Source organism: Stigmatopora argus, chromosome 4 (assembly GCF_051989625.1).
Source record: "Stigmatopora argus isolate UIUO_Sarg chromosome 4, RoL_Sarg_1.0, whole genome shotgun sequence".
NCBI lineage: Eukaryota > Metazoa > Chordata > Actinopteri > Syngnathiformes > Syngnathidae > Stigmatopora > Stigmatopora argus.
In genome coordinates, this window is record NC_135390.1 from 4,211,563 (window position 1) to 4,223,008 (window position 11,446).

The 11,446-nt window shown below is 39.8% G+C and overlaps 1 protein-coding gene across 4 annotated transcripts in view; it reads right to left on the reverse strand.

The window, feature by feature from the left end:
- cep192 (centrosomal protein 192) overlaps positions 1 to 3,514 on the reverse strand; it is an 89,903-nt gene extending 86,389 nt beyond the window's left edge. For 3 of the 4 annotated variants that reach the window (XM_077597910.1, XM_077597911.1, XM_077597907.1), the window contains exons 1-3: positions 3,322 to 3,514; positions 1,956 to 2,198; positions 184 to 291 (exon numbers count right to left, since the gene is read on the reverse strand). In XM_077597910.1, the coding sequence (XP_077454036.1) occupies positions 184 to 291; positions 1,956 to 2,128 (281 nt within the window). In that variant the 5' untranslated portion in view covers positions 2,129 to 2,198; positions 3,322 to 3,514. Of the gene's footprint in view, positions 1 to 183; positions 292 to 1,955; positions 2,199 to 3,271 lie in introns of all 4 variants that reach the window. The other variant, XM_077597909.1, reaches the window with a different exon arrangement.
- Between the last annotated feature and the right edge of the window lie 7,932 nt (positions 3,515 to 11,446).

Here is an 11,446-nt window from a genome sequence, read left to right on the forward strand (position 1 = left end):
TATATATATATATATACACACATATACATATACATACATATATCATTGTATCCTTTTGTTGTTTCAGTAATGATGCTTCTCTCAAGTGTCCCTCGAACAGCAGCCATGAAGCAGACTAGCATTTTCTTAAAAATTGGTAGCATTTTTTTTCCTTGACAAAAATCTTGTCAGTATTTTACTCACATGTCATCTTTGAAGCTGAGGCCAAAATTGGGTTTCTTGTCTACAGATGATTGTAAACTAGTCTGCAGAACCTCTCTTTCCTCCAAGTATGAAGTATCCACACAATCCCTGTAAAAGGTGAGAATACAGTAGCATCATTCAACTAAAAAACACATTTTTAAAATGAGAGAATATTGCTATTGCCCATGTGATCACACAAAATGACAACCCCAGGGGAGCTGTTATACTAAGAACTTATAAATGACTGGGGGGTACAAATACTGGCTACTTTGATTCTTTGTACACTAACACTTTGAAATGCAACTGCTTCTACATACGAGCAATTTGAGATACGAGTAAAATTTTGAGCAAATATTTATCTTGAGATACAAGACAAATTTTGATATACGAGCATACAGCGGAAGCGAGAGGCTGCTTATAAGAACATCATGAGCACTGTCTTTCCCGTCGCGACTCCCTTTTTTCAATGTTTTTCCCCCTGTTAGTCAGTGCAGAATGGCGGAGGAGCTTGCTCGATAATACGAGAGGAGTACAGACGCTCCCCTACTTACGAACATTCAACTTACGAACAACGGTACATTCGAACATGTCTGCAAATTGCGTTTAAGTCGAAAAATGTTCGTAAGTCCAATTTTGTATTTTTTTCCCGAGTAGTGCTTCTTTCCGCCGCTACTACGCCTGGCGCTGTGAGGGCTCAGCTCACCCAGCATCTACCTTCTTCGTTGCAATCCGGAAGTGCGTGAACGTATCTCCAGTGGGCAAAGAACCTTTTTCATTTGTAGCATTAAATATCTCGTGCATCCATTATTGAATATGGTTGGTAAAAAGCGAAATGCTTCTATTGAGGGAGTTGCAAGGAAGAGGCAAGCCATTTTATTTGAAACGAGTGGCAATAATAACGAAGCTTGATGCGCGTGAGAGTGGTGAGCGTTTCACGGGCATTGAATCGTTCGACCGTCAGTACCATTTATAAACAGAAAGACCGAGCAGCAGGACAAAAATATTGAACGTTGCACAAAGTTTGCAAATCAATTGATTGATGCCATACAGTGCCACTGCATCATTTATGATGAAAAAAAGAAGAAAACTGTGCAATCGTTGTTAGATCGCTTCTTTCGGCCAGTTGCTAATACATAAATCTCTCTATATATATACACAGTACTGTACATATTCTCTCCATTTTATTAAATGTTTTTTTCAGTACAAACCAATGCGTGTTACTTATACAAGCCTTAAACATACAAATGCACTTATATAAACCTTCAATATACTTATATAGGCCTTAAACATAAATTATAACAGCCAACCCAGGTGAAGAAAGGTATAAAAATGTAAAACAAAATTAGAATTAAGTTTAGTGTAAGGTTAGATTACATTTATTTTTGAGTGCGTCTGTATCATAATCCAAGTTCATTTAAAATTGTTTATGTTATGAGCGCATTGCCGTGCAAAAAGTCTCTCTCTCGCTCCCCCCTCTCTGTGTCCCTCTCTCAAAATCCATCTAATTTTAGTAATATCAAACACATTTTAGTAGTATTAAACCACTAGTTATTTGTTACTCTGTTAATAGATGGTGAATTAGAACAAATAAAAATGTTTTTCCACTCCTATATCCTGTTGGTGTTTTTCCCAGAAGGTTGGAACGAATTAATTTGTTTTGCTCAGTCCCGGAACGCATTAAGCTTGGATCTCGAGGTACTACTGTACATGCTTCTAGAAAGTTTCTATTTATTAAGACATCAAATCTGTCCCTAAGAGAGGTATGCTCCTACCTGTTCTCAGACTGAGGTCTAATTTTAGCCACTGTAGAAGCAGCCACCGGCAGTCCAGGGCCTGAACCCAGTGTCACATTCCCCAGTGTAGCACGGCCATTAGTACTGTCCAAAGACTTGCCAAGAAAACTGGGAAAGGGTTCATCTTCCAGTTTGTAAAAACTCTCGGCCATTTATTTGGACAATCAGAGTTGTGGCCCAGTATTACTCGAGGACTTTTCAAATCAAGACCATCTGGAATACCTAGGATATAAAAACGTGAGTATGAAATTAAATTAATTCCAAAATTAGCAGCAAAGTGCAAAATTAAAAATCTTATAACTAATGAGCCATATATTTTCATTCATCTTCCAACATACACTGTTTGCACAATTAAGAAAGTGGCAAATTTTGACCATATCCTTATATGCATAGTTTCACATTCCAAGATGTATACATTTCAAGATTATTAGATGTCATGCAGAACAACAACCTGTATCAAGGTGTGCCATGGGCCATGGCACTGTCTTTTTTGCATCTCTTTCGTGTATAAAATATATCTACGAGCACTGGGCGGACTTTGCATTTCCCCACCTGCCGCTGTGTCTCCCCTCTGCAAAATGGGTCTAATTTTACTTCTATTAAACACATTTCATTACTATTAAACCACTCGTTATTTATTACTTTGGCAATATATGGTGAATTAGAAGAAATAAAACATTATTTTTCCAATCCAATATTCTGTTTTTGGTGTTTTTTCAGAGGGTTGGAACGAATTAATTTGTTTTCAATTCATTTCAATGGGAAACGTTCACTCGAGTTCCGAAATGCTCGACATACGATCTCAGTCTCGGAACGGATTACGATCGTATGTCGAGGTACCACTGTATATGTATGGCGAATACATGAGATAAGTCTGAGTCAGCTGTGTTAGCAACCAACGGCCATATTAAAGCAGTGGCCTCTTCGAGCGTGCTTTTTTAACCTAATCTAAGGCGATTGGGCATTGTATCCACTAGAATACGCGTAGCCTGGGGAAATACTAAGTGATTTTCAAACTGTTTCGTCCATAACAAACGGCATTAACGTGGCTGTGACTTCAGTAAGATGTTTAAACAAACATCCAAGAATGCATTCAAGTACTGCATCCAATCCAATGTGAAAATCCGTTGCAAAATTTATCAATTTATACCAATTGCAAAGTACATGCTCCATTGACAAGAATTCTGTTTATCGAATGACACTGACACAAAACAGCCTCAAAGGAATAACTGAGTCCTAATTGGCTCAAAGCACCCTTACAGCTCTCTAAATATAATATCAATGGTCCCACTCACTTAATTCTGCACACATCAATGGCGTACGCGAAGAGGAACGCTAGACCTACCAAATGCACTCCGCTTGGATACTCAAAGGGAACAGCGCGCTCTCAAAATAAAAATCTTGTCAAACACTTCACAATGTCTTCTCTCAAAAACGTGGCTTGATTATCAAACAACACAAGTTGAAGAGCTAAACGCAGCGAGTTAACTCCACAGGAAGCCCGCCACAACGTCGGCCCATGAGGGTGCGGCCTAAGTTATTACAATCATTTGATTGGGCGAATGCCGGAGACGTCATGAGCTACAATCGGGCCAAACTGTGAATCTGGTCGTTGTATTCATAGATACAATATATATTTGATTAGATTCCTGATGCGTACTGTGCGCTCATGGGAACGCACGTTGACACTTAACGTTCATTTTGCCGTCGTAGACAGTACATTGAGCGTGTACTTTAAAATAGCTATTGATTGCTACATTTTCAAGGCGACCCGTCGTCTTGAGTGGTTAGCGTGTCGGCCTCACAGCTCTGGGGTCCCGGGTTCATGCATGGTAGACTGTTTGGACACTAAATTGCCCCTAGGTATGGGTGTGAGCGTGAATGGTTGTCCGTCTCCTCGTGCCCTGCGATCGGCTGGCCACCGGTTCAGGGTGGCCTTTGGATCGAAGTCAGTTGGGAAAGGCTCCAGCACCCCCCGCGACCCTTGTGAGGATAACCGATAAAGAAAATGAATGAATGAATGCTACATTTTCAATGGATTTTCAAACAGAATAGTATGTCATAAACATCAGAGATGCAGGAAATATACTACATACTAAAAAAACAATGCCAATAAATATTTTGAACAGTACAAATTGACATACATTGACCGTAACATTTCTGAACCCATTTATCCTCACAATGGTCGCCAGGGGTGCCGGAGCCTATCCCAGCTGACTTTCGGGCACGGGGGACGCCCTGAATCGGTGGCCAGCCGAGGCCCGGCCAGGGCACGAGAAGACAGACAACCATTCACGCTCTATACTTTTTTAACAAATAAAAACCTGAAATGCGTGCAATGTTATTTGCCCCCTTTACTTTCAGTGCAGGAAACTCCAGAAGTTCAGTGAGTATTTCTGAATGATACAATGTTGACTGATGATAAATAGAATCCCCCTGTGCATCCGTATGAATGCACCTGCTGTGTGATAGTCTCAAGGTTCTGTTTAAAGTGCATCATGAGGATCAAGGACATACCCGGCGGGTCCGAGATACTGTTGTGGAGATGTTTAAAGCCAGATTTGGATACAAAAAGATTTCCAAATCTTTAAACATCTCAAGAAGGACTGTGCAACTAATGATATTGAAATGAGATGTACAAAGCACAAATGTGGCCTTCCTGGAAGAGTGGCAAGAAGAAAGCCATTTCTCAAAGATATCCATAAAAAATGTCGTTTAAACTTTGCCACAAGCCAATTGGGAAACACACCAAACATGTGGAAGAAGATGCTCTGGTCAGATGAAACCAAAATCAAACTTTAGCCACAATGCAAAACGATATGTTTGGCATTAAATTAACACAGCTCATCACTCTGAACACACCATCCCCACTGTCAAACATGGTGTTGTCAGCCTCATCGTTTGGGACTGCTTTTCTTCAGAAGGGACAGGGAAGATGGTTAAAATTGATGGAACGATGAATGGAACCAAATACAGGACCATTCTGGAAGAAAACTTGTTGGAGTCTGGGCAAGACCTGAGACTGGGACGGAGATTTATTTTCCAACAGGACAATGATCCAAAGCATAAAGCCAAATCTACAATGGAATGGTTCACAAATAAACGTATCCAGGTGTTAGAATGGCCAAGTCAAGATCCAGAACTGAATCCAATGGAGAATCAGTAGGCAGAGCTGAAGACTGCTGTTCACAAATCCTCTCTGAGATCAAGCTGTTTTGCAAGGAAGACTGGGCAAGAATTTCAGTTTCTCGATGTGCAAAACTGATAGAGACAAAGCCCAGGCGACTTGAATCTGTAATTGCAGATGGCGCTACTTTTTCTTTTTCCAAGATGGCGTCGTCACGCGGCAGCCAGTGGCAGTAGCTCTGTCCACTCTTGTTTGTTTTTCGTGTTTTTCAGCCTTTCTATCTTTTTTTAATTACATTTAAAATATTTCTTAATACATTCCTTTTTACTTTACTTTGTACTTCATACTTTTTACTTTAATGTTTTTACAACTTTCTTTGTTCTGTTAGCCTAGCTTCTTTCTGCTACTTGTTTTTTGGAACCATTCAGCCATGCCTACGCTGTCATACACATGGGACTAGCTGTTACAATACGCAGCAGAAGGAGCAACACCTCAATGCTGCTGGAAATTCGGAGCTGGACAAAAGTGCCGGGAGAAGAAAAGACGCTTCACACCAACCATTCCATCATGGGATAAGATGCAAGAGGTGCTTTCCAGGCCGGAAACGGAGTCGAGGGGTTCTACTCTGCTACTGTTGTCTTCAGCTCCAGACTACTGAGGAACTGTGCGGATAAGCTTGGAAGAGTGACTCTGCATATTCTCTACCTCGGTCACAGTCTGCAGAAGTTCCCCATCTTGTGGAAGACCTCCTGTGTGTGTTTCCAGTTTTATCCAACTCTACAACGTCTGTATCCGTTTTTGCTACCGCCACCAAGATGGCGCCACTCAAGTGGCAGCCATGGCGGTAGCTCCGTCCGCTCTTGCTCGTTTTGTGTTTTTGCTGCTTTTCTATCTTTTTTAATTGCATTTTATTATGTCTTAATGCTTTCCCATATACTTTGCTTTGCTTTGTACTTTGGGCTTTTGCTTTGTTGTTCTGCGGCCTTTGCAACTGTATTGTCTAACTTGTAACTATGTGTAACTATGCCTTTCCTGTATCTGCATTCTCACCCTCTTGTTACTGTCACAATGAAATTTCCCGAATACGGGATGAATAAAGTTATCCAATCCAATCCAAAGTATTAATGCAAGGGGGCCGAATAATATTGCACGCCCCACTTTTCAGCTTTTTATTTGTTAAAAAAGTCTAAAAATCCAATAAATTTCGATACACTTCACGATTGTTGATTGTTGACAAAAAACTTTTTTTATATTTACGTTTGAAGCCTGAAATGTGTCGAAAGATTGAAAGGTTCAGGGGGGTCGAATACTTTCGCAAGGCACTGTATTTGACCAAAGTCATGCTGTTCAAAGGAAATGCTTCTCAGTATGAAGAAAATAAATGTATGTGTTCACTTCCAGATGCCTTTATTGTGGCATTTAAAGAAATTAAATGTTGGTAATCCTGACAAAATGGAAACGGAGGAGGTTTCAACTGACTATATATTAAATCTATGCTTGTGCTTCTCGATAGGAAAGTACTGTCGAGTACTCGGTTTGTAGTATTTGATTCAGTGTGACTTTATCTTTGTATCCAAGGCCTGTGGGTAACTAGAATTATAACATTTGGTTCAGCTAAACATTGTACCGGAGTCTTCTGTCAACAGATAGTTTATTAGATCATTTTCGCTCCAAAAGAGCTGCTGGCGAGTCTCAAAACAGCTACCTGCAAACAACAGGCCAGCCATTTCCTGTATGTGCCATCAATTCAACCTGACGTGAATTAGGTGATAAGGTACAAGCAAAATGACCATCATAATCACTCTTTCTTTGTAGGTGAAATTTGTACTTACTTGTGGAGGTTATTGAACAGCAGGATGGTTGAAAGGTACTAAATCCTATCCTTCCGCATCTTCCCATTTCAAAATTTCCATTCCATAGGTTGTTAATCATTTTAAAAGTTGTATTGATGAATGAACAGTTCAGTCTCTAGTATAATGTCTGGCATTACACTTAACATACAACGGTATGATACATTTCTTATCTGATAGTTTCCCTGCTTCACCTACTTTATTACTCTTGTTCACTATTAAGATATCTACCGACATATCTGAAATTTCAAATTATAAGAGCACCTAATACACTACACTGGTATTTGTGTTCAGATGCATCAGCAATTGCTTTTCGTTGGGAATTAGCTAGATCTCCTAATATCCTCAAATCAATTTTAGAAGCTAAATGACTTGTTTAGATGACATCACGGGTAAACTCCACAGGAGATGACATCAGAGAAATCCCAATGGATGGTTTAAGTCCGTGCTGTGATCTACCAAGGTACAACTGACATCATCGTGGCATCATTGCCTCTGTATGAATACCCAGTTAGTCATTTGTCTGTATTGATGTGCCTTAACCATTCCAATGCCAGTGCAGCCCTATTGATGTTGAAAAAACATATATTCTTGTCTTCTGTATTACCCTTACCTAAATACTGAACATTAAGATTAACAATTTTTGGGGTTTTGTTTTATTTATTGTTGTAACTACGATGAAATTACAGATGGGCAGCATGTAGAGTGGCCTGCAGCCCTAGCCCATACAGTACTTTAGAAGTTCTGGGTTCGACTCAGCTGGAGGGCTTTGTTTGAAAAGAGGGTATATTTTATTAGATTCCAACATTCCAGCATACACGACGTTGCTCTGCGTCTCTATGCCTTGTTCCATGCCATTGAGAGCATGCTAACCTATGCTGTATCATTGTGGCACTCAAGCTGCACAGAAGCCGACCAGAAAAGACTGCAAAGAGTGATCAACACAGCCCAAAAGATCATCAACTGCTCCCTACCCACGCTGTCCAGCATCTACGAATCCTGATACCTTAGAAGGGCAGAGAGCATTATAAAAGACAATACTACACATCCCGGCTTCCACCACTTCAATCTGCTATCCTCTGGAAGGTGCTACAGAGCTATAACTGCCAAGACAAACAGACTCAAGGACAGTTTCTTCCCAAGAGCTGTCACCATATTCAACTCGAGTTCTGCACCTAGGACCTAACTGTGGAACTCATCCTGGACTTCAGATGGAACAAGCCCTCTCCACTCTGCTGACCTAACTTGGACTACTTATTTCTTATTTATTGATTATTTATCTCTACTATATATTGATTTTCTATGTCTGCTTGTTTGTTGTTGCGTCCATAGACTCAGCGAGTGGTGCGACTTGGCGCTGAAGGTCTATAAAACCATAGAACTCATTCTGAACAAGAACGCTTTACTCTGCTGACCTCACTTGGACTATTTATATATTCATTTCTTGTGTATTGATTATTTTTTTATTTTATTATTTTTTTATTTGTGTATTGATTATTTTTTTATTTTGTTATGTTTTTATTTGTGTATTGATTATTTATTTATTTTATTCTTTTTTTATTTGTGTATTTGTTATTTATTTATTTTTATTATTTATTTAATTCTCATTATACTTGTCTAATCACAACAAAAAGCATTCAATTCAATTTATTTGTCTGTCTGTTGTTATTTGTGCACTATGTGGTGAACGCTTTAAATCTCATTAAATTTGCATAATGACAATAATTCAATTCAATTCCTGGTTTCCCCACAGGTTTGGTTTTGTTATTTGATTCCAAGAGTTCTGGTTATTAAGAGCCTGCCTTAGTCATTAAAGTTTTTGTTGGAGCACTCCACTTCCACGTCCTTGATTGCTTCCCTGCATTTGGGTCCTTCTACCTTCCACGCTCGCTCCCACACAATACGTGACAGAATGTCGGGCACACATGGCTGGTAAGCAAGGCGATAGTTCAACCATCAGGTGACAGTGACAGTCGTCCTTAAATACTGGGCACCCCTGGGCACACAGTCTTTTCATATGCTTATAACTGTAGTATTTGATAAATACACTGATAAGTGTGCTTGTGAACTTGCATTTTTGTATAGGCGTGTAAGCATGTAGTGTGGTAGTAATAATAGGGGTGATCCTACTTCGCGGTTTTTCGATTATCGCAGCCATGTCTGGTCTACATTATATGTGATATTCGAGGTATTATGGTATAGGTATTTTACTACCATTCCTCCATACATAACAACTCCAGTTCAGGTAAATTTGAAGTTTACCGAGGAGGGCACTCTGGATTAGCCCAGATTTTCAATGATATTCAGGCCTGCAAATTGGGATGACCCTTCTGGAACATTGTACTTGCTCCTTTTTATGAACACCAGAGGAGATTTTGAGCAACAGTCTTCGTTGTATTGTCTAGCCTCAGCATATTTTCACTGTTGTGACTATTTATTGCTTTTTTATTCTCAATAATCTGTTGATATTGAAAGGTATCCAACTCTAATTTAACAGGATTCCCAGTATCAGTAATATGGTGCCAATGATCTGCCACCAAATTTTACCCTTTTCTTGAAATGCAGTGTTCTTTCATGACTATGCATAACATCCATACTGTCAAATAACTCAGTCTTTGTACCATCAGTGCAGAGTACCTTATTTCAAAATAGAGCTGCTTCACCCAAATATGCTTTTGAATACCTCAACAGTGTGTTTGTGCATGTGTGCAAAAAATCCTTCAGCATTTCTCCCCATACAGCACCTTGCCATGCAAAGTGAAGTGACTTGTCGGATGATGCACAGTGAGGGCACCAGTTTGTGGTCTTCCATTAATTATATTCCTCACAGTGGAAACTTGACAGCTGAAATGTCAGAAGTAGTTTTTTGTTTCCCTCAAATCAGAATATTGAGCAATCTTTCTATTCTGGTTGTTTGAGAGTTGATTTGAAGCTCACGTGTTGTTGGAGATTATAAAACAAACAATATGTATAATTGGCCACCCTAATCACTTTTTTTTCTCCTGATTGAATGTATTTTACAATTACATCCAAGGGTTGGTAAGCTCACATTCAAAATTCTGTTTCCAATTAACCAGCAGTAAAAAGTCATAGGTATTCAAATCAAAATGACAAGGGTACATTTTTTACACCTGCATACTTTTGTTGTCTGGTTTCAGTTCTTTAATTTCACTGTCCATCAGTTTTTTGTTATATCAAAATGAAGTTGCTGATCCAAACACCCAACGATTTAAGTTAAAATAATGAAAATTGTCAGGGGCGCCCAACCTTTTTATTCCACTGTAAGACTGCTTAACACCCATACCCATCTGCGTAACAGCCTCAACTCATTCCCCCCCACACACACACCCACAAGTTCCCCACTGGACTCCCAAGTGTTTAATTATGCCTACTCCTATATGGCGATAAGACAATAAGAAAGGATTGCCGAATTGTGTATTTCTCATCTCATCTCATTTTCTGAACCGCGTTATCATATTGGGGTTATTCTGGGATGTTACTATATGTTCATTAAGCATTTAATAGGTAATGAAGTTCTAATTTAATTTGTGCTATACTACTTCATGTTGGGACCGAGTAAGCTCGAGGACACTTTCCCCCCACAGCTGCTTTCGAGGCCAGTTAATTGTTTTCAGGACTATTGACCGAACAGGACACCATGTTCCAGGCCGAGACTGTTGATCTGAGTTGGCAATGAAGATCTACGAGGGACTCTTAAATTGCTTTGAGTTGGATTCCAACAGATGGCGATAATCGAATCAACTTCCGAAAACACTCGCATTATTGTTTAAAAATACTGTTGCTCTGTTTACCTTATAAAGCTTATTTGTGCAAATTCTTACGCAGTTGTTTTGGTTTCCGATCCGCTCGGGTCACTTTGTATGCTTACTTGTGCAAATTCTTACGCAGGTGTTTTTGGTTCCGATCTAATATGAGATTGATGTGGCAGTTGTTTTTTGACCTTAATGGTGTTATTCGGTTAGCTTATGCAATTGTTTGAATCAGATTACCTCAAATGTTTTGATTATGCGCCGACTAAATTGACAGAGGAATATGCCGTTTCTTGAGAATCATCTTGGACGAAGGCGAGTCGGGAGTGATTTTCCTTGCAAGTTGTAGCCAGAGTATGTTAATGATGTCTCCCTGTTTTGATTAAAGTGTATTAATAATAAACCTATCTATCCTCGTTAGGGTCTCAAGGGGTGCTGGAACCTATCCCAGCTGACTCTGGGCCAGAGGCGGGGGACACCCTGAATCGCAGGGCACAAGGAGACAGACAACCATGCATGTTTTTGGAATGTGGGAGAAAACCGGAGTACCCGGAGGAAACCCACGCAGGCCCAGGGAGAATATGCAAACTCCACACAGATGAACATGACCTGGATTAATCACTCGCTCCACCAGGCCGCCCTTGTGCGTTTCTTTCATTTTAAAAATACTGGCTTCAGCAGCACTGTTGGTAATACCGACTGAAATGCAACTAGACTAGACGA